The 26,157-nt window shown below is 53.8% G+C and overlaps 1 protein-coding gene across 3 annotated transcripts in view; it reads left to right on the top strand.

The window, feature by feature from the left end:
• The window catches only part of EPB41L4A (erythrocyte membrane protein band 4.1 like 4A), a 216,209-nt gene that overhangs the window by 118,893 nt on the left and 71,159 nt on the right, over window positions 1-26,157 (top strand). For all 3 annotated transcript variants that reach the window (XM_051834523.2, XM_008248402.4, XM_051834525.2), the window contains exons 5-11: window positions 4,148-4,245; window positions 5,220-5,340; window positions 8,252-8,339; window positions 10,869-10,957; window positions 11,454-11,517; window positions 22,409-22,500; window positions 23,809-23,886. In XM_051834523.2, coding sequence (XP_051690483.2) covers window positions 4,148-4,245; window positions 5,220-5,340; window positions 8,252-8,339; window positions 10,869-10,957; window positions 11,454-11,517; window positions 22,409-22,500; window positions 23,809-23,886 — 630 coding nt within the window. The remainder of the gene's footprint in view (window positions 1-4,147; window positions 4,246-5,219; window positions 5,341-8,251; window positions 8,340-10,868; window positions 10,958-11,453; window positions 11,518-22,408; window positions 22,501-23,808; window positions 23,887-26,157) is intronic.

Here is a 26,157-nt window from a genome sequence, read left to right as displayed (position 1 = left end):
AATGATCAGCTTCAAATGTGAGCCAGCTACACATTTATCAATTCTGTCACACCTGCAGCTGCCTTGGCAGGACCAACCCAGGATAAGGCCCATGGGTCAGACACTCCCCACCCCTGCTCCAGGGAGCAAAGAGGGAGGTTACTGATGAGCGTGCCTGTAATAGGTGTGAACTAGAAGTCTCCTAGGCTGGGCTGTAGGTCACCTTGGTTAAAAACAGAGATAAACAAAGATATAACCATTCAGCTTTAATCAGAGAGACATAGAAGGAAAGACCTAGCAACTCTAAACTTTGTAATTTGTATAAAATAGTAAATTGTACTTGAAGTCCCCTAATATAGACAAAATAAACTGCGAACAGTTAATTTAAAATAAGCCCTACAAGACTATGTATAAATGGCTAGCATAGGAATGATTTGATTTTACTTTATCATAAATTTGTCTTAAATGAGTATAAGGTGCTTGCTATGGTAAAAATTAATCATATCCTAATTAAAAATAGTCGGCTTGCCTCCATCAGTTTTGGTCATCTTTTTCCTTTTTCATGCAGTGACCTAAGGAGCTCGGTGTCTGTGAAAGGCTGCCTGGGGCAGCTGTGCCAGAGCTGCCTTCATGTCGTGAATGGCTCAGACAGCGCGTGTGCGGTGTGTTCAGTTCGTTTGCTCACATCAGCTGTCTGTGTGTCCACCTTCCTTTTGTTCCTGTCTGTGTGTCTGTCTGTCATGTGTCCATCTCTCACACATGGCTGTGTGTCTAGCAGCTGCCGTGTGCTGAGTACTGTCCTCTGGGAGGGTGGTTCCTGTGTCCATCTGTCTTTCAGCCCTATCTGTTTTTTTTTTTTTTTTTTTGACAGAGTTAGTGAGACAGAGAGAGAGAGAGAGAAGTCTTCCTTCCGTAGGTTCACCCCCCAAAATGGCCAGGTGCTTCCTCCTGGTCTCCCATGTGGGTGCAGGGGCCCAAGCATTTGGGACATCCTCCACCGCTTTCCCGGGCCACAGCAGGGAGCTGGACTGGAAGAGGAGCAACCAGAACTAGAACCTGGCGCCCATATGGGATGCCGGTGCCGCAGGCGGAGGGTTAACCAAGTGCACCACGGCGCCGGCCCCTCAGCCCTATCTGTTCTCGTCTCCCTGTTTCTTTACCTTTGCCCTTGAGGCAACCACTGCAGGAGGAGTTCCTGTTTGTGTACTTGGCACGGGACTTCAGTATCTGGTCAGATGCTGTGAAGTCCTAATAGTGGAAAACAAATATGCTTCTGTGACCCATTTCTTTAAAAAGTGCATTTAGGGAAAGGAATTCTAAGGCCCAGGCCGAGGGGGTGCAGCAGAACCACGTTCCTGTTCCCGGCAGCAGTGGGATCCTGGCAGCCGTGGCTGTGGGGTGGGAGCGTCCTTGCTGAAGTTCCCCTCCTTTTCCAGAGGAGAGAACACTGCGGAGTGGGTTTGAGACCCCAGGCGAGCGCTCAGGGACTGGAGTTGAGTGGGATGGGAGGTGTGAGCACAGGTCAGGGAGCTGAGTGGTCACAGGTCAGCAGCCACAGGCTCAGTCCAGAGGTAACCAGCAGTCCTGTGCCGTCGCCCCTCAGCGGGGGATTGGCTCCAGTGTTGCGGGGGAGTGGCAGCGGGGGTCTCCGTCCTGTCCCGAGAACTCTGGCAGATTCTTCTGTTCCCTGGATTCTTTAACAACAGTGTGGTTCCTGCCTTGCAGCTCCTCGTGCCGCCGCGCTGTGTCACAGCCTCCGCTCCCAGCCGGTCCCGGCTTCTCGCTGCCTCGTTCCCGAGGCGCGTTGCCTCTTCTGTGTTACAGCTTCTCTCCTCTGCCAGTTCTTTGTCCTGTGACCTTGAAGAACGAGCACGTGGAGGAGGGAGAGTGAGAAAAGTGAAGGGAATCCACTGAAATGGCAGAGAAAGTTCTCCAGCAGCCGGCGGGGCCCCACACATGCTGCTGCGCAGGGCTGCCTGGTGTGGATTTCTGTGCGTTTCTGAAGGAGGAAGTTTACCTGATTGGTTGACGTGTATGCTAAAGAGGTATTCTATGAGAACCAGTCAGGGACTCAGCAGAACCTGAATGTGATTGGCTTGGCCAGGAACCAATCAGCAGTGGCCTACCATGGAGCTCAGGTTACATAGGGAAGGTAGGCCTGGGCTCACACAAGCCCATGGTGGGCAGGACCTGGTGAGGAGCAGGAACCAATCAGCAACAACCAGGAGCAGTAGCCGCTGCAGGACCACTGCCAGCATCAAGCTGCCAAGTTCTGGGCTGCTCAGCGGGGTGCCTGGGCCCTCAGGGATCTCATATGAAGTGGGGTGGGGGGCCATTTTCCTGTAACCTCGAGTCCTCTAGAGGATGTGCCGTGCCATGGGCGGCATGACTGCTGTGTGCATGGTGGCCACCTGCACCGTCTAGCCTGTCCATGCCCTGTTCAGACGCATCCTTGTTTCCAAACGCTGTCATCCACGGTTGGTTGATTCCATGGGTGTGAATCAGCCATGAGCCACCTGTAAGGGGATTGAACTGTATGCTGTGGGTGTTCTCATCAGAGGGCTGACCTGGTGCTGTTTATCCCTGAAGGATGCTGGGTACCCTGGGGGAGAGTGGAAAGGAGGTGAGGGTGGTGGGTGGCAGACCTGTTAAAGGGGATGACGGCCTGGACTTGGTGGTTCCGCGCTGATGCCAGGAGAGTGGAGGGTGGTGGTGCCATTCCGCGAGGTGGTGGTGGGAAGCCTGGGGCTGGCTGGTTTCACCAGAGCCGTGGCTGTGGTCAGAGCGGGGACTGCGGTCAGAGCAGTGATGGTCCGTGCAGCAGTGGAGATCCCGGCTTCCTCGCTGGGGCTTGGGCTGGGAGTGTTTGGAGATGAGACGCAGCAGGGCCAATTTGCAGAGTTCACTCACTCTGCCTTCCTCTGCCTGCTGTCAAGAGTCACCTTACAAAGGAAGAGCTATCTGAAAGCCCAGGGGGGCGTGAGAGTGCGACAGTGCCCGTGTGTGGACAGTGGCGGCCCCGTGTGCTGCCGATGCTTCCTTCCCACCAGCGGGAAGGGCGAGAACGGAGGCGGGGCATTGGGCCAAAGAGGGTTGTGGGTCAGACTGCTCGGGGGCAAGTCCAGCTCTGCTGCTTGCTGGTGTGAGATCTTGGCAAGGTCCTTCCTGCCTCTGGTTCTTTCAGTTCCCTCGCGTGTAGAATGGAGGTAATTGTACCAACCTCATTTTCTTTCTTCTTTTTTTTTTTTTTTAAGTTTGTTTATTTACTTGAAAGAGTTACAGAGAGAGGGAGAGGCAGAGAGAGAGAGAGAAAGAATCTTTCATTGGTTGGTTCACTCCCCAAATGGCTGTGAGGATAGGAGCTGGGCTGGTCTGAAACTAGGAGCCAGGAGCTGCTTCTGGGTCTCCCACGTGAGTGCAGGGGCCCAAGGACTTGGCCATGCTTTCCCAGGTGCATTCGCAGGGAACTGGATCAGAAGTGGAGCAACAGGGACTGGAACCAGCACCCATATGGGATGCTGGCACCACAGGCAGTGGCTTTACCCACTACATCACAACGCTGGCCCCACCCACCTCATTGTCAAAGCCTTCCCCATGTTTCTGTAAAATGCTTGGCATGAGCTGTGTTTTTACAGATTGAACCCCTGCAGTTCACACTCAGGGTCTTCATGAGTTGGGGGATGGACATACCACCCCTGTGGTCCTGTGTGTGACTTAGGCCTTGCAAACAGCACTGGTGCAAGGGGCGGCCCCTCCTGGAAGGGGTGTTCTGCAGTGCCAGTGGCGGGGCGGGAAGAGGCAGTCACACACGTGGCTCACGTTGGAGCTGCACAGCAGTCCCACGGGGAGGCGCCGCCACTGCGTGGCTCGTGCAGGTGAAGAGGGTGGCTGGGACAGGGCTCAGGTGGCAGCCCAGGGCCACAGAGGCCGTGCGGGGCAAGGCCAGGATATGTGCTGGGCAGCCTGGCTGGAGAGCCTGGACTTCTGAGCTGTGTTCCCCCTCCGGAAGGGGGCTGTCCTCCCTGGTGCTGCCCGCCCGAAGCCCCTCCCGGCAGAGTGCAGACTGGCCCTGCGTGTGCTGGAGATTAGTTGTCAGTCCAGTATCAGGGTGTGGCGCCAGGTGTGTGCAGTACAAGCTGGCTGGCTCCATTTCCCGTTTCTCTTTCAGATACCAGTTTTTCTTGCAAGTGAAGCAGGATGTCCTCCAGGGCCGGCTGCCGTGCCCGGTCAACATCGCGGCTCAGCTGGGAGCCCACGCCATCCAGGGTAGGTGCCCGGGTGCACACCCGCCTCCCCGGGTTGGGGCAAACGTTGCTTCTGTCAAGTTCTCCTTTTCCAATGACAGTGTGTGGAAATTGAGTTCAGTTCAGATCTGAGTTTGGGTCAACGTCCTTTAGGATCCTTTGAGGCAGACTGTGTGGGTTTTAGCTGCAGGAGCCGCGTGGTGCTGGGTTCTGTCCCGTTGGAGCTCAGGGGCCTCTGCCCGCCAGCTCTGGCCATTGTGTCTGGAGATGGCTCTGCACCAGCCAGGCTCAGAGGGAGCACATGTCGGGTGCTCAGGGCACACCAGCTCCTACTGACTGGGTGGCCGGGTGGGGGCCGCCTGCACCCCGTTGGAGCTCAGGGGCCTCTGTCCGCCAGCTCTGGCCATTGTGTCTGGAGATGGCTCTGCACCAGCCAGGCTCAGAGGGAGCACACGTCGGGTGCTCAGGGCACACCAGCTCCTACTGACGCGGTGGCCGGGTCGGGGGTCGCCCGTACCCTGTTGGAGTTCGAGGTGGAGAGTAGTTTCACAGATAAGTGTCGCACGCTTCCTAAGGCTGCAGCTGCGTACAAGGGAAATGGGACAGCAAGGTCCTTTCTCTTGGGCACTCCGAGTCCAGGAATTGTTAATAAATACGGGTCATGTCCCATAGAGGGGCTGGCCTGGGGCTTGGAAAGCTGCTGACTGTGGGGAGGAGATTGACTCTTTCCAGTCCGTTTGCTCCTCATGTGGGCTGACGCAGGCGTGCGAGCTGCCTCGGGGGTGCAGAGCCAGTTGAGGTTCCTAGAGCACTGCCTGGGTGTCACAGGGTGTCACATTCTAATCACACTCGGTATCCGGTCATTGTCTGAGAGACGGGTCGGGGTCATCGCATCTACATATGGTTATTAATAAGACATTTGAAGACGTGTTTAAGCATGATTTTTTTAGAAATATTTTTAAATGGAGAAAAATTACAATTTCTTTCTTTTTTTAGCTGAACTTGGAGATTACGACCCATATAAGCACACTGCGGGGTATGTGTCAGAGTACCGGTTTGTGCCTGATCAGAAAGAGGAACTTGAAGAAGCCATAGAAAGGATTCATAAAACTCTGATGTAAGAGTCCTGTCTTCCCTCTGTAGCTATGGGATAAGGCAGGGAGCCCACTGCCGCCCGAGGTAATCCTGCCTTCCTCCCTGTCAGGCACATAACCGCTCTGCCGGGGTGCACCTCCCCTCACCAACTCCCCTTCCAACCTCAAGAGGCTGGCAGCTGCACGAGGTGTGCGCGCGCTCTCTCTCTTGTTCGTTCCCTCTCTCTCTTGTTTGTTCTCTCTCTCACTTTCTTTTTCTTTATCTCTCTCTCTCTTTCTCTCTCTCTCTCTTTCTCTCTCTCCCCCCAGATGAGGATGAGCCAGAGTGCTGAGGCATTGTCTCTCTCTCCTTCCCTCCCCTCCCCTTTCCCTTCCAGGCCCTGAACTGTGTGTGTGTGTGTGTGTGTATTTCCTCACCATTATTTATTTTTTAATTAATTTATTGATTTGAAAGAGTTACAAAGAGAGAGAGATTCCACCTACTGATTCACTCCCCAAATGAGCACAGTGGCTGGGGCTGGGCCAGGCCAAAGCCAGGAGCCAGGAGCTTCTGCTGGGTCTCCCATAGGGGTGAAGGTCCCGTGGACTTGAGCCATCTTTCACTGGTTTCCCAGGCCATTAGCTGAGAGCCAGGTTAGAAGTGGAGCAGCTGGGATGGAGCTGAATCAGAAGTGGAGCAGCCGAAACGGCGTCCACATGGGATGCCAGAACTTGAGATGGTGGCTTAGCCTGCCCTCATAGCACTGGCCCTGCCTCCTCACTGTTTGAATAAACTTGACCCCTGTATCATGTACCTGTACTTAGAGTGCTTATCTAGGTGGACGGTAAGGACCTGGAATAGGAATCTAGACCCCACCTCTCCCACAAACGAACCATCTCTCAATCATGTTTTGCTGTTGACAGTCTTACGTTTCTAGACTGCTAATTCTTCACCTATGCCTGGAACATTTAGCTTTCTTTTTATAGTTTCTTACTGTTTGTAACTCTAAAAGGCTTAGTGAAAACTTCAACAATTTGTAAGTACAAAGGAGAAAGTAAACTGCTGTGGGGAAGTCACGATAGTTTTCTTAAAGACCACCCAGGCCTCCCTTTCTGCATTGGTCCCCGTGGAAAACATTTATTTTGTATTCATTCATGAACTACAATTTTACATAAGTGGAATTATTCGGTAAATATGTGATTTAGTTTTTATTTTATTCATCAACATCTTGTGGGACTTATTTCTTAAACTGTGATTTTTAACCACAAAAGGTGCTCTAGATTTACTCCATCTTCACTATGCAGATTCTTTTTTTTTTTTTTTTAAGATTTATTTACTTATTTGAAAGGCAGAGTTACAGAGAGGAGAGGGGGTTCTTTCATCTGCTGGTTCACTCCCAAAATGGCTGCCATGGCTGGAATTGGGCCAATCCGAAGCCAGGAGCCAGGAGCTTCTTCTGGGTCTCCCACGTGGGTGCAGGGGCCCAAGGACTTGGGCCATCTTCTACTGCCTTCCCAGGCCGCAGCAGAGAGCTGGATTGTGAGTGGAGCAGCGGGGAGATGCCGGCACTGCAGGTGGAGGCTTTACCTGCTACGCCACAGCGCCGGCTCCATGCAGATACATAACAGTTAGAAAGCAAAGCTCCATCCAGGCTCTCAGAGCAAAGGTGCCAACCCGTGAGCCCAGCGTGGAGCCCCCAAGGGGGTTGTGCTGACAGCACACGCACTTCTGAGGGAACCCGCACTCCCCAGCAGGCTTTTGCAGGTCAGTGTGGACCCTGAAGTTACCATTTCATCACAGTTATCTTGGTTAAATTCTGTTTACTGATTAACTTTGCTTTATTGCCTCTTATGTGAGATTCTCTCTTGAATACGCTTGGTTCCAGATCTGTTGTAGTTAAGAATGTAGGATTAATCTGGCCAACAGAAAACATTTGCCCAGCGGGTTTGTTTCCATGCATGGGGAGCGAAGCCAGTTGCTGAAGGGCAACGGGAGGAACCGTCTCCCCCACCACCCGGCCTCCCTCCGGCCTGGGCTGCAAGACCCCGCGGACGTGGGCGTGGATGCCCGCAGAGTGCTTGTCACAGCCGCACGGGGTGGCGGGGTGCAGGGCACGCTCTGAGTGTCCTGCCCCTGCTCGGGGTCCCAGAGGACCACTGTGTGTTGAAGTGAGCAAGGAGCTTTGGCTGGGGGCCGTCCTCCATGCTTCGTGTGGTGTGTTGGCGGTGAGCCTGCCTCTCTGGGAAGGACGCGCCATCAAGGTTTGGTAGCTTTCTCGTGTCTGATCTGTGATGAGCGTTCTTCACGGGTTCAAGAGCGCAGGCGTTGCTGGGCTCCCAGTGCCCGGGGCCGAATGCACTAAGGCAGGATCTCTTGGTTTAAAGAATCCACAGCTCTTTTCTTAGCTGGCAGAATCTCCTTGCCCGCATGAACGCACATGCGTTCCACTCAGCACCAGCGCTCCTGAGAGACGGTCGCTCGCTAGGAATGGAGCTCTTCTGTGTTACCACCAGGGAGGACGGGGGGGATTGCTGTGATGCCTGCCTGCTGTTAAGTGTTCATGGTCCCACGCATGCTCAGGACGTGCTGGGGCCCTGATGGCGTGGAAGGCCTCCCTTCCTCCTGGGGCACGGAGACGCGGGGCTCTGCGAGGGAGGTGCTTTGTAGTTTAGGGATTCTCATCCTCCCCCCTCCGCGGGGTTTCTGAAACTGAGAATTTTTCATTTATCCTGGGACATCGTGGGTAGGCTATCGTGAGCAAGAATTGATTTAGTAAGTGATATGAATATAAGGGACCCTCAGGTATAAAATGTTGTCACCAAGAGGGCAGAGGCCCACTTGAAACCCAAGGACACGGGGTAGCATCGTCACCAGGTGGGGGGCTTTCCCGGAGAATGTCGCCGGTGGCGCAGCGGCTCTCGGTAACGTGAGGCTCTCTGTTCCTGTGTGTGCAGGGGGCAGGCTCCTTCGGAAGCTGAGCTGAGTTACTTGAGGACGGCCAAGTCCCTGGAGATGTATGGTGTGGATCTCCATCCTGTCTATGTGAGTAATGTGTAATCAACACAGTGTTTTAAGCTGCTAACATTTCCCTTGAACAGTCGCTTAGACTCCCAGAGGAAAGCCACAGGGCTGTTGTTTAGCTGGCTTCATCTGTGTTTTTCAAACACGAGGCGGATCCTACGTGGGCTAAACCCTAATGAGTTTTGCATAAAAGAGTGATTGTATTTCCATGTGTAGAAAGCAATTAACTGAGCTGGCAAACACAATCTGGACAGCAGCTCCGAAGGGCTTAGCCGCCTGTCAGAGGAATTTAACTCGGGTCTGTATTTGATCGTGGTAGACAGAGGCCAGGAGCACTTTCCAAAAATGATTTCATGGTTGAAAAACATAAAGTCACCTGCCAGGTGAAGCAGGTGTCAGGTGGCAGCTCAGGTGGTTCTGGGCGGGACGTGCCGGTTCCCTCGGCAGGAGGGCAGCTGCCCGCCCCCTCATCGCCGCGGTAGTGGAGATGCTCCTGCAGATTGACCTGGGGCTCATGGAACTCGCCGAGGATGGTTGGCGAGCAGCTGCACTCAGTCTGTGGGGAGTGTTCTGCGTCCAGCTCTTAGCTTGAGCCGCTTCCGTTAGACTGACAGCTGATGGTTCTACACCGGGGAGACCAAAATGCCTTTGCCTTTGGTTTTGCATGAGTGTAGTTGGCAATGCTCACATTTAGTTATCTGAGAAAATGAGCCAGTGCCTTATTCTTCATGGGGAATGAATAGCTAAGGAGTGTATACGGGCTAAATGTTTGTCAACTGGATCGTGGGACTCAATTTTAAAATAACCTGGGGAAAAACTATGCAGTTCAGATAACTCACTCAGATATTCATTTGTAATGTCTTTTGCCCATCAAGGTTTCCCTAAAACAAGAAACCATCTCATTATTTCAAAGGAGTTAGAATTTCCATCTCTGAGGATGCAGTCAGTGTGGCAGTAAGAGTTAATAGATTGGGGGGAAGTGTCAGTTACCTGCTATATATGAGGGTACTTCACGAAGTCTGTGGGAAAATGCAATTGAAAACTAAGTTTGGGGAGACCGTTTAGTGGAGAGGTTAAGAAACCTGCATCCTGTGTCCGAGTACCTTGGGTTCGGTCTCCTCCAGCTTCCTGCTGGTGCAGGCCCCGGGAGGCAGAGGTGACAGCTGCCCCACCTGGGTCTCTGACACCCACGTAGGAGACGGGATTGGATTCCCAGCTCCTGGCCTTGGCCAGCCCAGTTCTTGGCTACTGCAGGCACCTGGGGAGGGAGCCAGTGGGATGGAACCTCTCTTTCTCTCTTTCAAACACAGAGGTTACTTTGGTACAAAAAATTTTGAAATCCATGTGTAGTTTTTTTCACAATAAGTATTTCCATTAACTTTATTCACAATGTTTTTACACCCAAAGTAAACTTATCTCTAAGTTGCGTTTTACACGAGCTGCCTCGATTCCAGTCTCAAGAGATCGTTCATGCTCCCAGCTGTGTCCCTTGAGTGTGTCTCAGAAGACTGCAATGTGTGTGCAGTGGTTCTCCCTTTCCCTTCCGCTCTGGTAGGCGGTTAGGTTTTCAGGCTTTTAAAAAAACGTGTTCTGTAGGAAAATTATAAAGAGCGACTCCTGAGAAATGCCTCTGCGTTTGTGTAATGTTTATCCTAACTCACAATCACGTGCGCTGGAGGAATTCATGGCCCATGACCGAGCTTTGTGAGAATCTTCTGTACATTCTTTACGTTGAAGTGTTGGCACTGAAAGCATGCAGTAGCTGGTATTCCGCGAGTGCGGCTTTGTGGGCCGTGGCCTTCCTCCAGCTGCAGCGGGGAGAGCATGCAGGCCAGCTGGCTGTCCCGTGCACACCCTCGGCGCCTGCTCTGTTTGTGACGTTTGCGAATCAGGATTCCATTTTCTTCATTGGAATTTATCATTGCCCGGAAGTAGACTCTCGAGCCTTTACGAGAAGAGATTGAAGTTGTAAGTGGAGGGAGGAAGGACCGGGATAGGTCCTGAGCTTTCTGGGGGGAGTGCGGTGGGACAAAGCCTTGTGGTCGTCTGTATCAGAAAGCCGCCTCAACGCGAGCCCTTTGAAGGCACCTGTGACGGCAGCAAGGTCCTCGGTCCTCGGCCACCCAGGAGAACCCCCGAGGCTTTGTGTGTTTTTGATCCTTTGGTGTCTTTGCTGAGTTCGTCGGTTTCCGTAGCACCCAGGCGCCAGCGTGTTAAGCCGCACAGGTGATACAAGTTAACACGCCACCGGGGTTGATCATTGCTGTGTACAACAGCACTGGATCAGGGACCTGCTTGGTCATCCAGGTCCCTTTTAATGAGCTGAAGTCACAATTAGGAGTTAGTCCAAGACGGAAAATGTCTCTTAAAAACTGAAAGAATCGAGCAGCAAGCCCGCTGCCGTCGTAGCCCAGCCGCTTTCTAAGTCGACGTCCCTCCAGGATTCAGTCCCTGTGAGCTCAGCAAATCGCGTTTGCGTGGCCAGCTGCATTGGGAAAGCGCTTTGATGGGACTGCCTCCGTGCTGATGGGCTTCGGTGTGTTTCTGCAGGGAGAAAACAAGTCGGAGTATTTCCTGGGATTGACTCCGGTTGGCGTTGTCGTCTACAAGAATAAGAAGCAAGTGGGGAAGTATTTCTGGTAGGTGGGACCTGGATGCCGTATGTGTCAGGCTGTGCGTGAGTAAAGAGCTGGGGACAGAAAGCAGGTGCATTTCTCGTGGTTGATAGACAAATGGGTGAACCTGGGTGTGAGGTGTTCTCCCAGTGCACCTTCGCGTGTGTGTTTTCTCCGTAAATTCCCAGCGCAGAGACTCTGGACTCTTGTCCACGGAAGCTGTGGGGGCAGATTTTCCCACCCATCCCAGCGTGGGCTGGCTCAGCCAGACCTACTCTGGTTTCAGTTCCGCGCAGGGAAGGATGGCAGCGCCCGGGGAGTCTGGGGGTCTGGGAGGGCGGCACTCCCGGGCCCTGGGATCCAGGCTGGAGCGGACATGAGAATGGGGCTTCCCAGAGCAGAGGACCCACGGGGAGCTCGCCGGGGTCGTCACGGCGGCATCTCTAGGAGCCAGGAGCTCGCCGGCGTGCTTCCATGGACACGTCCCAAAGTGCAGCAACACCACTGCTCTGTTTTCCAGGCCTCGGATCACCAAGGTGCACTTCAAGGAGACCCAGTTTGAACTCCGAGTGCTGGGGAAAGACGTAAGTGCTGCAGACACCTGGCTTGTGTGAGAAGCGGGTCCTCCCTGCCCGCTCGTGCTCGGGAGGTGGGGGCTGCACTGGGGCCTGCAGCCACCTGTCCTCATCTTGGGCTGACGCAGACAGAGGCACCTGGTGGGGTCGCGCTTCTGCTGTTTCTCCAGCGGAACGCTGTGCACAAGCCGAGGGGCTGCTGGTGGCTCTCCGGGGTGCCCGGCCCTGGCCCACGTCCTCACACCTGCAGGGGCGTTCATGGACAGAAGCCAAGGACGGGAAGGCTTCCTCTTGATGCCCCCTGTGTTACGGGGGAATGAGTGAGGGTCTGATGCTGGAGAGTCGGTCCTTCTGTCTCTGTGATACTAGCTCTCCTTAGAACAAAAACTGGGTGAATGGGCCTGGATTGGCTTTCTTTTTTTATTTTCTTTTTTTATTTATTTTTATTTTTGACAGGCAGAGTGGACAGTGAGAGAGAGAGAGACAGAGAGAAAGGTCTTCCTTTACCTAAAATTGGTTCACCCCGCAATGGCCGCTGCGGCCGGTACACCACACTGATCTGAAGCCCGGAGCCAGGTGCTTCTCCTGGTGTCCCATGGGGTGCAGGGCCCAAGCACCTGGGCCATCCTCCACTGCACTCCCTGGCCACAGCAGAGAGCTGGCCTGGAAGAGGGGCAACCGGGACAGAATCCGGCGCCCCGACCGGGACTAGAACCCGGTATGCCGGCGCCGCAAGGTGGAGAATTAGCCTAGTGAGCTGTGGTGCTGGCCTGGATTGGCTTTCTTTATGTAAAAAAATAAAAATCAGTGAGCACTTGTGCATTCACACGCCATCGGGGTTGGCCTCACGTGTCGGGGTTTGTCCGACTGTGGCTGTTGCTTAATCCGCGGGCTGATGGACCGAATGCATTGGCAGGCACTGCTGCATGTCCCCCGACTGGAAAAAGCCGCCTGCCTGGGGCTGGTGCTGTGGCGTAGCGGGTAGAGCTGCTGCCTGCAGTGCCGGCAGCCAGTTCAAGTCCCGGCTGCTCCACTTCCGATCCAGCTCTCTGCTATGACCTGGGGAAGCAGAAGAAAGTGGCCTAAGTCCTTGGGTCCTTGCACCAGTGTGGGAGACCTGGAGGAAGCTCCTGGCTCCTGGCTTCAGATCAGTGCAGCTCTGGCCGTTGTAGTCATCTGGGAAGTGAACCAGTGGATGGAAGACCTCCCTCTCCCTCCCCCTCTCCCTCCCCCTCCCCCTCCCCCCTCCTTTTCCCTCTCCCTCCCCCTCTCTCCCTCCCCCTCCCCCTCCCCCCTCTCTCCCTCTCCCTGCCTGTCTGTAACTCTGCCTTTCAAATAAATCAATCTGAAAAAACAGAGGCCGACTGTCCCACCCTGAGCTGTGTGGCATGCCGCCATGTATTGATGTGATTAAAACTGGATTTCCAAGAGTTTTAACTTTCAAGGAAGGGAAATTCCAGATTTTTGAAGAAGTGCCAGCCTCCTTTGCAGGAACTCCTCTGCGTTCCTCAGCGCCCGGGTAGCTGTGGCAGTTTCAAGAACTGTGCCCTGCGAGGCTGAATGAAAAGCCCTGAAGAGGTCGAGTGCGATTAGACAGCAGGGTTCTGGGGCTTCCCGCCGTCCCCTGCCGAGTTGTCTCACGCAGCCACACAAGGAGCAAGGCCTGTTAGATCCACAGATCCACGTGGAGCGAAACGCGAAAAATCCACGGAAGGTGTGCAGGAGGAAAAACGATGTGTGGATTCACGTCTCCTCCCACATAGAGCATCTTATCTCTCAGTTCTGTTTTTCCATCAACTTTTCGAAGGCCTCTTGCACTGAAAATGTTTCAAGTATTTCTAGCGAGCATGAGAGTAAAGTGAGACTTTTCATGGAAACCGTTAGGATGAGTATTGAAAATGCTCTCTCTCCTTCCACCCGAGACAGTTCTGGGAGCGAGTCCTTTGTGGACTTCTTTCCACTGTGTGGCATGCTGTGGGTGTCTTGTGTCTCTGGGTGAGCAGTTGATAAAGGCACAGTGAGCCCGACTGTTCAGCCTCTTCGAGTCTTCGTTGTTAGATGAAGACGGCAGCACGAGATCGAGCGTTACGGTGTTCTCCAGGGCAGCCTCTGTGGCTAGGAGGGTTTCCCGCATCCCCTGCCAAGTCCCCACTCCACAGCCTTGAGGGGCAGGTGCGGGGGAGGCCTGAGGTTAAGCCTAGTGACCCTGATCCTCAGTGAGGTCACCTATTGCAGGTGGCTCAAATCCAGGAGACTGTAAAAATTGTTATTAAATAGAGCACATTAATTTAACCAGAACGTTCTCCTTCCTGGACACTCTGGCCTGCTAGCCTTCCTTCTTTCTGTGAGGTGGTGGTTTGCATCATGGTGGGACTATGTTGATGATCATGGGGGCCTCACTATAGTCACAGACTGAATTAAGCACCCAGCGCCCGGCACCTGGCGCAGGATCACATCCAGTTGGAAATGGTTTCCAGGCGAATTCTGGTGCTCCTGAGAAAGGGGCTCCCCTGGGCGTGTTCAGCGCCTTGCGACAAACTCAGAGGCACTTTTAGGCCTTATTTAAACTTCAGAACAGGTGCTGCGGCCTAAGGACTACCTCACAGAAAATCCAAACTTGTTGAAGATTTATTTATTTACTTACTCGTTTGGAAGGCACAGTGACAGAGAGAGAGATCTTCCTTCTACTGGTTCATCTCCAAATGCTGGCCACAGCCAAGTCCGGCCGGGCCAAAGCCAGGAGCCAGGAGCCGGGAGCCAGGAACTCCATTCAGGTCTCCCCCTTGGGTGGCAGGGGCCCAAGTCCGCAGGCCGTCATCTGCGGCCTCCCGGAAACATGAGCAGGCACTGGACTGTCAGCAGAGCAGCCAGGACTCCAGGCAGGCACTCAGACGCGGGACGTCTGTCTGCATCACCAGTGTGGCTTAGCCCGCTGTGCCGCAGGGCCGGCCCCGATCTAAACCTTCAGGAGAAAGATCTTACAGGTGAGGCTGTGTCACAGCCTGGGACACCTGCTGCAAGGAAGTCAACATCACCCATACTGCAAAGGGCAGAGGTGACGATCCTTGATATTCTGGTGCTTGCGCCCAGATTTTGCTGTTAGCATGAAAGTGTAAGTGACACGGAGATCGTCCCTGTGGACTTCTGTTCAGGGTCTTAGACTTACTCTCATAATTTCTGCTTTTACTGTGTTTACTCACATGTGCCTTCTTACTGTTGTGAACACAGTCTTTTCTTTGTGTTGTATCTTTAAAAAAAAATAATTTGTTTATTGGAGAGATAGAGCTACAGAGAGAGGGAGAGACAGAGAGAAAAGTCTTCCATCTGCTGGTTCACTCCCTAAATGGTTGCAACTGCCAGAGATGAGCCAATCTGAAGCAGGAGCCAGAAGCTTCCTCTAGGTCTCCCTTGCTGGTACAGGGGCCCAAGCACTTGGGCCATTCTCTACTGCTTTCCCAGGCCATTGCAGAGAGCTGATCAGAAGAGGAGCAGCCAGGACACAAACCGGCCAGGATGCCAGCACCACCGCAGAGGCTTAGCCTGTTACACCACAGCGCCAGCCGCGTTTCTGTTGCATCTTTAACTGCAGTTAGCTAGAAGCAGCCATGGAACGAATGCCACGTGCTTATCTCAGGTCTCTCCGTTTCGCTGAACTCTTGTTCCGGTCAGGAGTTCTCAGCTGAGTCTCATGAATGAATATTTATAGCTATGTAACCGCATCATGCCGTAGGCTCTCAGAACTCCAGTGTCTCCGGAGTGTAGGGGCATTCTCTGATGTAACCACAGTGATCAACTAGCGACTTTACACTGCTGTCCTGTGACACCTGTATTGTCGGCTGACCTCATAATCTCCTGTGGCACTGCCCCTCAGTGTGGAATCCAGTTAGCCTCGTGTGACCAGGAACATTTTCATAGTGTTTCCTCATCTTTCAAGACTGTAGCATGTTTTACAAATGCAGTTCTAAGCCCCCTGTGCTTTGACAGAAACCTCTCCTTTCATGTTTTTCTGCTGGTTCCTTGGGACTGGACTGGGAGTGCCTGCTTCTAGCTGCGGGACTACATGGGGAAAGCGGTGCCTGCCTCAGGCTGTCACGTGTGGATACACACGACGGCCATCTGTCCCTCCTGGATTGTTAAGTTTGGTGTCCCCTGTGTAATTCCCGGTTGGGTTCTTCCTTCTCTCCATCCACTCTGTAGTCGGGTGGGAGACACTTTGCTGGTTTGCTCCTCTTCAGACCCTCCCGCAGGTGAGCTCACGGGGGCTCCGCCTGCGCCGTCCCTCACTAAGTTGCAGGATGTGGGTTCCCCGGCGGAGCAGTCGCTCTGGTCAGCCCGCTGCACGTGACACCCTGCCTGCTCTCGTTCATTCGTCTCTGTTGCTGGCACAGGCTGTGGACTTCTCTTGTCAGAGGTGGAGCTCCGATACTTCACCCAGCCTGATGCTTACGTTGTCCTAGCCTTGGTCAGCGTGGCCCCTTTGGTCTGGCTCCCTGCTCTTTGTGCCCTGTCGTCTTGGGGCACTCGGCTCTTCTGTGGGGCAGTGGGATGTGTCAGGCGCATCTCGTGTCTGCCCTGCGTCCGCCCCGGTGCCAGCCGTTTCTCCACAGAACCCAGTTCCTTTCAGTGGGAAATGGCTAAGATGTCGGCACTCAGTGCGGCCCTTGCTGCTGGTGTGGCTTTGCTTCTTGGCCTTTTCTGTGGGCACAGCTAGGGAATGTATGTGTGCATGTACATACGCCTGGAACACAACACACAGGGAGCATGGCACACCTACAGGGAACATATCACACACACACACACAGAGAACATAACACACAAACACCTTCATTTTAACAAACTTAGTTGTTATGAGGTTTTTAAGAATAAATACATAAATGATATTTTCCGAGGGACGTTGTGGTGCAGTGGGATAGGTGGCCACTTGAGATGCCTGCATTCCATCCTGGAGCGCCTGGGATTGGGTCCTGCCTCTGCTTCTGATCTGGCTCCCTGCCAGTGCTCCTGGGAAGCAGTGAATGATAGCTCAGATACTTGGGTATCTGCTACCCACGTGGGAGACCTAGATGGAGTTCCTGGCTACTGCCCTAGCCTGACCAAGCCCTGGCTGTTATGGATATTTAGGGAGTGAACTAGCAGATGAAAGATCTCTCTTCCTCTTTGTCTCTCCTCCTCTGTCACTCTGACTTTCAAATAAATAAATAAAACTTTAAAAATGAATAAATTCAATTAATCAATTTAAGGGACAGAGAAATGTTTGAGAGCTCCCTTCTGCTGGCTCAACCACTCCCCAGATGCCTGCAACAGCCGAGGCTGGGCCAGAGCCAAAGCTGGGAGCTGAGAACTCCATCCAGGTCTCCCATGTGGGTGGCAGGAACCCACATACTGGAGATAGCACTGCTGGCCCCCAGGGTCTGCGTTAGCAGGAAACTGGAGTTGGCCGCTGGAGCTGGGCCTTGAACCCAGGCCCTGCAGGGTGGGCTGTGGCGTGTTAACTGTCAGACTAAATGCCCATCCCAGACTGCTTGTTATGTTTTTAAGGTTGAGAATAAAAGTTACTTTTTATTTAGTTATCATTCAAACACAAGTTACGTGTAGGAGAGAAACATCGACTGCTCTGAGGAGCAAGCGAGGAGGACAGAGAAGCAGACACAGAAACCCAGCCTGGATGTCCAGATGGCACCTGCACACGTATGAGATTTCTCCTGGTGCAGCCGAAGATGCTGCCCAACTTGGGAACTTATTTGTGAAACCCAGGGAAGCGATTTCATCGCCAGACAGGAAGCAGAGCAGCTCTAGAGAGCAGTTCTCAAAGTTTACGGAAATGTGATGTAAACGTCCTCTGACATCGGGCTCATCTTCTGCTGTTTGCAGCACAATCTAACACACCCTTTGTAATTCTGTAATTTGTGTTTCTGTGAACTAGGGAGATTTATATGCAACTTCTCATCAAGGGGTCAGTTTGTTCATCTGTAATATGGGTTTCACATTTGTTACATATTTTGAAATGGAACCCACACAGCTGGAAATCAGCGCTGAGGTGTTTTTCTGTGTTCTTTAGCTTTGCACAAATGGAAATCGATTTTACTCTCCAAGTGCTCTGTTGCAATGCAGGGTGGTGATTTTTAGTTAAAACTAAGGGGTGTGTGTGTGTGTGTGTGTGTGTGTGTGTAGGGGCTATTTCTGTGAGGTGCAGTGTTTTCTAAACAGGGGCACCTAAAGTACACTTCCTTGAAGCTCTTGTAAATTAGGGGAATGAGTAAATTTTGCTCAAGTAAATTAGGGAGCAGTGTGCTCTGGGCTTCACACGATAGCTTCATGAGCACAGGGCGAGGTCTGCGTGCCTAACCCACTTCCCCCCGTATTTACTGGACCATGCGCCTCTCATGCTGGTGGTGCAAGGTGGCAACGTTGCGAGGAACCTTCTTTGGGGGCATATGAACCTCCTGTGGAAGGCCGAGACGGTATTTCACTGAGTGAGAACCAAATCAGCTGCTTTTTGTCGCAGGGCTCACGGTGGATTCCTTTGCCAGGTGTGAGGTCAGGATTCTGAGCAGTGGCGACTGCGGGAGCCACTCCGTCAGACACCGCCCAGTGTCTCCTGTCACCAGCGCAGTCCGGTTTCAGAACTGCGCTCATCCAGTCTTTCCATTTAGAGTTTGTCAGAAGCCGCTGCGTTTCCTCTCTCTCTGGCATCTGTTTCCAACTGAAGCATGCGTCTTCTGATTCCAACGATCGCCTCTCTGAGCCGTGTCCATAGCTAAGGACCAAGTGACTGTTGTCCTTTGCTGTGGGGCCCCTCATTTTTGGCGTCAGTGCCTAAGGTCAGTGAACGGTGGCTGTCTGGTACAAGTCTGTGTAGGCTGAGTGCAGATAAAGGAGGCCGAAGGCCCCACCGTGCTGGAGACTGGAACCTTCACACTTTACTTCTGCCTGGGATTGTGGACAGGAGCCCCTCTGCTGCACGCCTCGCTGTGTCTGTCAGTGATGGCATCTCACCACTGCCAGGCGTTCCAGTCACTTTCTCCTCAGTAGCCACCTGCACAGGGCACTGTGGTCACTCCCGGTGACCTCAGGTGTGGGGCAACTGGATAGTGAGTGAGTTGAGAAGCTGATTGTCTCCGTGGGTCCCGGGAGCCGAGCAGGCAGCTTGTCCAGGCGTGGCTGCTTCTAAAGCAGAACCAGGGAGGAGCCGGGTAGAACACGGGACTGCCTGGCCACAAGGGTTGTGTGACAGGGACAAGGCACAGGAGAGGCGGCAGAGCAGGAGTGGCGAGGGGAGGTGGTGGCCGCGCCACGTGCCGTGTGAGCCCTTGGGTGGTGGTCAGTAGTTCTTATCCCCTCAGGAAGAGCTGTTGGCTCCCGAGTTTGCCCAGAGAGCCCCGGCCAGCCAGATGGGAAGAGACTGAAGAGGCAGAGGAAGTGAGGCTGGGAGTTTGTTGACAGGACGCAAGCCCCGGATTCAAACGCTGCGGCTGGGGTTTGAGCTGAGTCTGTGAGGGACCCGTGGGCGATGCAATCTGAGTCAGCAGTGGCTTACCTCTGATTCGTGTACAAAGTGGGAAAGAACTCGATTCAGGCGGTGAATGAAGTGACCCAAGCTACAAAGGAGTCGAGTCATTTTGCAAAAAGCAAGCACTGGATGCATAGATAAGGTGTTTTACCAGTCGGTGGAATGAGCTGCTTCAGTGAACTAGTGGGGTTCGCACGTGTCTGGGTGTGTGTGAGTGGGATGCACACTCACACTGTCCACTTGGGAAGGGGTAGCAGGTGGAAGTGGTGGAAGGAGGCCTTGGCAAGGCCGATGGCCACACTCGTGCAGGGGTCCTGTGTTACCCTGTGTGGGTCCCGTGTTGGCTGTGCTGGCCCTCCCTGGAGAGTGTGGGTCGTTCTGCTGGTGATGGGTGAGGGAGGCAGCTTGTCCTAGAGCCCTGTGTGAACGGAGACCGGCTCCTGCTGTCAGGCGCAGTTAGGGGGGCCTTTAATGTATCTCTACCAAAGGAAACTTGAGCATAACCCAATTCTGGTCGGTTTTAAAACACCATTTATCCTTTATGAGGTGCTGGTAGTTAAAAATGATGAAAGAGAGATACCCTGTGACCCGATCCCTACTGGAATCGGGAAGGGGCATGGGCATGGGCGTGAGAAGCAGAACCCTGCCTGAGTGGAGCTGGAGATTAGGACGAGGTAGATACCGTTTTGTTGCCAAGACAGAACGCCTTTTTCTTCTCCTCCATTTTTGGAAATCTAGATTATGTGTAATTAAATACGTTTCTGGAGTTGAATTTAGGCATTGAAATCGTGCCTGATTTGTGGATGCCTTCGTTAAAACGTGACGCTCTCCTGTCACTGTGCTTCTGTGGTTGAGGGAAGCAGGCTGTGGGAGGAGGGGCAGCGGGTCCTGGTGCCACCTTTTCCTCAGTTTACCCTGAGGGAACATGGCCACGGATAAACTTTCTGGTGTGTCGCTACCCCTCTTCGTGGAGGAACGACACTAAGCCCTGCCTAGGCTTCATATCCGAGTCACGGCACCATTATGTCGCTCCCCCTCTTCGTGGAGGAACGACACAGGACCCTGCGCTGTTCTTTCGTCTGCTCGGCCCTCCCCGGGTTTGCTGCTGGTTCTTCCCGGGTTGGCTACCGACCCTTCCACCTCCGTGGAAGGGCGGTTCCCCCTGCCACTTTCCCCACTTCCGCGGGGGAGCGGCACACCGCCGGCCGGCTCTCTCGGGGGCTGCACAGGTGTTCCTTCAGATAGATGTTCCTGGTGCATGTTGTCTCTCTCCTCCTTTGTAGTCCTCTTCCACCAATCCCAACTCTGCTACCCACACGCCGAGTACGCTGCTCTCCTCCAATCAGGAGCAGGTCCTGCTGCTTATTGGTTGAACTGGAGGCAGCTGTGTAGAAGCTGTTTCCTCCTCTCCCCAGCGCCATATTGTGGGAGAGCAGATGCATAGAATAAGTCTTAATTCCAGTAACTTAGTCTAGTCTGAGTTGCTCCCCACACTGGTGTTCCAGTGACCCGGGGCGGGCATTTAGATGAGCAGATGAGACACTGGTTAGGGTGCCTTGGCTGGGCACCCGGCCTGGCTGCTGACTCTGGCTTCCTACCAGTGTGCACCCTGGAAGACAGCAGTAAGGGTTCAAGTACTTGGGTCCCTGCCACCCAGGTGGGAAGCCTGGAGTGAGTCCCTGGTTTCCAGCTTTGGACCCCAGCTTGGCCTGGGGTCAATTGTGGGTGTTTGGGGAGTGAATCAGTGGATGGGAGAACGCTCTCTCTATTTCTACCTCTTAAATAAATGAATTCTAAATGCATGACTTAGGTGTCATATTCTGAAACAGTCCAATGACCTTAAAGACGCCTTTCGCTTACACCACTGTTTGCCCTGGGGAACAGAGCTGGGGCCCATGATGGCTGCACCCACCTTGTGACTGTGGGCTGGCGTGCTGTGTATGTGTTACATATTCTGAAAAGTAAAAGACATCAAATCCTCCCCAGTGCCCCCCTCTCCGGCTGGGAGCTGGGCTTTCCCACCCTGCCCCTAGAAGATTCTGGATTTCCTCGGGGGTCCCTGCCTGGCCCCTCCCCGGTACCCCAGTAGTCCCCTGACTTCCCTTCCTCTTCTCCTGTCTCGTGATACCTGCACCTCTGCAGAAGTCCCCGCAGGTCTCCCTGTGACACCACTCGCCCCTTTTGAGCCCGGTTCCACCTTCCAGGGTCACTTGGGGCAGATGTGCTTGCTGCCCACCCCGAGACACCCCTCTGACCTGTCTCGCTTCACCTGCAGGCGGCCCCACTGCCATCGACCCTGGGTGCTCCCTGAGCAGCCTCGCGCACTGTCTCCCAAGAGCTGCACCTGCTGGCTTCTGGCCCCCCTGGAGACCTCAGCATCGCAGGGCCACCCCCTGAGCCTCCTGTCCACTCCCTTGCCGTCGAAGCCCCAGTGTTTCCTGCACGCTCTGTTTTAGTCCTTAGCCTCCCACGCTGGAAACCTGGCTCATGCTGACCCTCGCTGCACCGCAGGAGGTTGGGCATTCCCGCCAGCCTCGCTGTCACATGCGCTCACTGACCTGTCGCATTCGCTTCCCTGGGTTTCACAAATAAGTTCCCAAGTTGGGCAGCGTCTTCGGCTGGACCAGGAGAAATCTCATACGTGTGCATGGTCTGTGTGTGGTCAAGGCTGGGACGGTCTCTGCACTGACAGCTCTGTGATCACAAGTTGGCCAGACCTCAGCCCGGAGGCATTTCTGGATTGAAGACATGGGTGTTGGCTTTTCAATTTGAATTTGAATTAGCAATTACATAGCATTAGAGTGGTTGATTTCAGCACTTGTATTTTGCTTCATTTTCTCTTGAAGACAGTGTTTTCTGCAAAATCAGAATTTCTTTTAATAAAGCTTTGGTTTCTTACGCGTCAGTTTATTGTCCCTGCCTGCGTGGCGTCATCCAGTGACGAGGTGTGGCCTGGAGACGCTGGGATCAGAGGTGCTGGGCCCTGGTGTGGGGGACACCGCCCTGGCGCTCTCTTCCAGCAGCTGCTCCTCAGGTCCTCCCAGCATCCGTGCAGGTGTGACCTGTGCATCCCTGCAAGTGACGCGGTGGGGAACCGCGTGACGGGCGTCTCCTGTTCCCGCGGGCTGATCCTCACTCTGGGGCCATTAGTGACGGGGACTTGGTGGCGCTCAGTGCTGTCATCAGGCTGTCCACTCTCGCAGGAGGTGGAGCTTGGGTAATAAAGGTGACTGCGTGTGTGTGGGGCTTGTGTCTGCAGTGTTGATGGTGGAAAGTGATTTTCATGCTGTTGTCCAAGAACAGCCGGCGGGAAACCAGTTTCCTTCGTGTTAAGGGTCATGCTGGCCTCTGCTCGCTTTCTGCCACCCTCACACTCTCTCTCTCCCCCAGTGCAACGAAACCTCCTTCTTCTTCGAAGCTCGGAGTAAGCCTGCTTGCAGGCACCTGTGGAAGTGCAGCGTGGAGCATCATACGTTTTTCAGGTAGGTTAACGTGAGCGTGTGTTCATTCTCCAGATACATGAATGTGGCATTTGCTTTTATAGCAAAAACTCTGTTCTGCCAACAAACAGAAATTTGCAAGTTCTGTTAATTTTTTTTTTAATTATCAAGTGTCTGTATTAACCCAAACTCTGCACACATAAGTGCATATGTGGGTATGTGTCCACGCATGCACAAATGTGTGTATTGCCATACAGATGCGTGCATCCAGGTGTAGCATCTTCGCTCACACTATTAGAAGGGTGGGCAGAGGTTTCAGGTTCAGGTAGGGAGTGCTGTTTTGGCAGTGCCGTGTGGCCTGGGTAGAACCCTGGCGCTCTGCATGGACGTGGCGCACCTGATGTGCCTGTTGGCTGTGCAGCCGAGGGCATGTGAGGCAGTGATGGACGTGGCTCCCAGACACCGAGGCCGTGATGTGATTTCAGCAGGCGTTTAAGACAGAAGGGGCCCCTGTGGGAGAAGTGCAGAGAGCGGGAGAGAGAGGGGAGAAGCGGGAAGCGGGGACTGAGCCTCGCAGCCCTCCTGCTCCTAGAGGGCAGCGCGAGGCAGCCCAGGGGCAGCGTCAGGTGCCGAGGAGCCAGGGCGGGCGGTGTCCTGGCGAGGAGGGGCAGCCAGGCCCCTGGGCGGTCCGCAGGGCCCCTTTCTCTGTTTCAGGCCTTAGGTTGTGAAGCACAGCTGTAGCAAGTGCTGTTGTGAGCTTTGTTTTCTACGAGCGGCGCAGCGTTGGCGTCTGCCCCGTGTTCCCACTTGCGGTGCCGGGAGCAGTTTCCAAGCAGCGCACCGCCGGGGCAGCCTTGGCAGGAAAGCACCAGAGTCCTTCAGACCCTCGTGCTGGGGGCCGGTGTGGCTGGAAAGCCCGCGGCCCTGCCCCCGGGTCAGTGGGGCCGGGTCAGGAGCTCTTTCTGGGTGTCTTTAGACACCAGGTGGGGAGACCTGGAGCCAGCATCCCAGCAAGAGGGAGCCCTGATGAGGTTAACCGCCTCGGGAACCATGGCGTGAGCCAAGCAACAGTGACAGCGTTGCCAAGACAATGAGTCTTCCCAAGGTGACAGCGTCTTATGGTCTTCAGAAGGTAGCGATACTTGAGGTTTTATGTAACACATGCAACTGGGCTGTGGTGGTGGTGCCGGTATTCACTTAGAACGACTGATGACCGCCTCTTGCCAGCATGTGGGACAACCGTTTCCACTAGCTCTGTTAAACGGTGTTGCACTGTTAAATTTTCTATGTAGCTTTATGCACAAGAATCTGTATTTATAAGTCTTTAATTTTCTTGTAAAAATTAATTAGAATGCCAGAAACCGAATCAAATTCATTGACAAGAAAACTCAGCAAGTTTGGATCCCTCGGCCACAAGCACCGGTTCAGGTGAGTGGCATTGCCTGGGAGGAGGGTGTAGATGAGTTAATTCAGCTGCCCGCATCAACGCGCGGTGATGCTCACAATTTATTTTTTCCTCTTTCCCACACAGAGCTAATGTGTTTTATGACCATAAAAATTTTCTGAAGCTGTCTTTCTTGAAAAAACAGATTCTCCAGATGCACTCATATGTAACCTCGCCACTGACTGTGTGAAGTCGAGGGCTTTTCGAATGTAGTAGAGCTGTGACGGTCAGAATCTGATCGGCACGTGGTTAGTGCCTGTTTCTCTTTGTGATCTGTGACGGGGAGCAGCAGCTGTCCTGAGGAGGGGCTGGCTGCGTTCCCAGGACGCTCACTCAGCCCCTGCTGTGACACGATGTGCACTTTATTTTCTCACCACACCACGTTTTTCTGCAGAATGAAGCTTGCGCAGAATAATGCTCGCGACTCTGTCTCGCCGTTGCTGAGTAGTTCCTAATGCCACGTGCGTGCTAAGTGTTTTCCGTGTGTTGCTCCATTTAATCATCACAGCGTTTGGTGAAAGCCTCCCTGCTAGTACCTGGGGACACGCAGGCTCAGAGAGGCCGCGTCCCCCTCAGGGTCACCCTGCCAGGCAGCAGAAGGGGGGCTGAAGGAGCAGGAGGACTCTCAGCCAGTCGGGGATGAGCCTGAGCTCCTGCGGCAAGATGGGCGTGTGTATCTAGCACCAGCATGAGACATGGAGTGAGTTCTGTGTTTTAAACAAGAGTTTGTTGTGCTCAGTTCCTTCTGTCAGGGAGAACGCGTGATGCATGAGTTGTGGTGTTGGGGGCCCAGCGATGCCAAGAACCAGGTCAGACACCCGTGCTCCCAGTGTGTTCGGGCTGCAAGGCAGGGCCCCAGCCCTTGTCGAAGCTGAGCAGGTGGAGATGGGGTGCTGGTGGGACAGGTCCCCTAGACACGTTTTTGAGTGAAATGCTCTCCTGGGTGACATAATGGTAAGGCCAAGTCCCCCATGGCTGGGCGGTGATATGTGACGTCTCCCTCCCTCTTTTCCATGTGACCCACTTTGGGGGTCCTGAAGTGGAGACCAAAGATACTCAGGAAAGAGTGGTTGATGGCACATGTTCAGTGTGTGCACCACTGTGTGTTGTGCACCTCACAACAGAAAACGGTGTCTGTGGGGAGCAACTCGGACTAGACTGAGTTACTGGAATTAAGACTTATTCTATGCATCTGCTCTCCCACAATATGGCGCTGGGAGAGGAGTTAACAACTTTTACACTGCTGCCTCCAGTTCGACCAGTAACCTGCAGGAGCTGATCCCGCTCCTGATTGGAGGAGAGCAGCGTACTCGGTGTGTGGGTAGCAGAGTTCGGATTGGTGGAAGAGGACTATAAAGGAGGAGAGAGACAACACGCACCAGGAACATCTAAGGGGAACACCTGAGGAACATCTGAGCAGCCCCCGAGAGAGCCGGCCGGCGGTGTGCCGCTCCCCCGCAGAAGTGGGGAAAGTGGCAGGGGGCACCGCCCTTCCACGGAGGTGGAAGGGTCGGTAGCCAACCCGGGAGGAACCAGCAGCAAACCCGGGAAGGGCCGAGCAGACAAAAGAACAATGCAGGGTCCTGTGTCGTTCCTCCACGAAGAGGGGGAGTGACAGGTGTCCCTGTGTTACAGGTGCCTCTGGCGCCTGTATGAAGGCACCACTGATGCCTAAATATGCACCCTTCGGTTTTCATGGCTCCCCCTGATGCAGTGATATGATTGGGGGAAGCTTAAAGCAGAACTTAGTTCTATCTTGAGAGGAACAACTCACAGCCATTGTTTGGGTTGTAGAGGGGCCAGCACTGTGGCGCAGTAGGTTAAGCCTCCATCTGTGGCGCCGGCATCCCATATGGGCACCAGTTTGTGTCCTGGCTTCTCCTCTTCTGATCCAGCTGTGCTATGACCTGGGAATGCAGGGAAGGTGGCCCTAGTGCTTGGGCCCCTGCACCTGCCTGGGAGTACCAGAGGAAGCTTCTGGCTCCTGGTTCCTGGCTCTGGATCAGCCCAGCTCCGGCTGTTGCAGCCGTCTGGGGAGTGAACCAGCAGATGGAAGACCTCTCTCTCTGTCCTTCCCTCTTTCTGTCTGTAGCGCTACCTCTGAAAGCTAGGCTTGCAGAGAGAATGTGTAAGTGTGTGAATGACTGGTTGCCAATTTAGAGCTGGAGAAGGTACATCTGGCCTAATGTTCACGCTATTAAAGTTGCCATCATGCTGGCTCCCATACCCCGCAGTTGGCTTCCACAAGTTTCTGC

Source organism: Oryctolagus cuniculus, chromosome 6 (genome assembly GCF_964237555.1).
Source record: "Oryctolagus cuniculus chromosome 6, mOryCun1.1, whole genome shotgun sequence".
Taxonomy (NCBI): Eukaryota; Metazoa; Chordata; class Mammalia; order Lagomorpha; family Leporidae; genus Oryctolagus; species Oryctolagus cuniculus.
The sequence above is the reverse complement of the archived record's forward strand: the minus strand, read 5'-3'. Positions and strand labels throughout refer to the sequence as shown.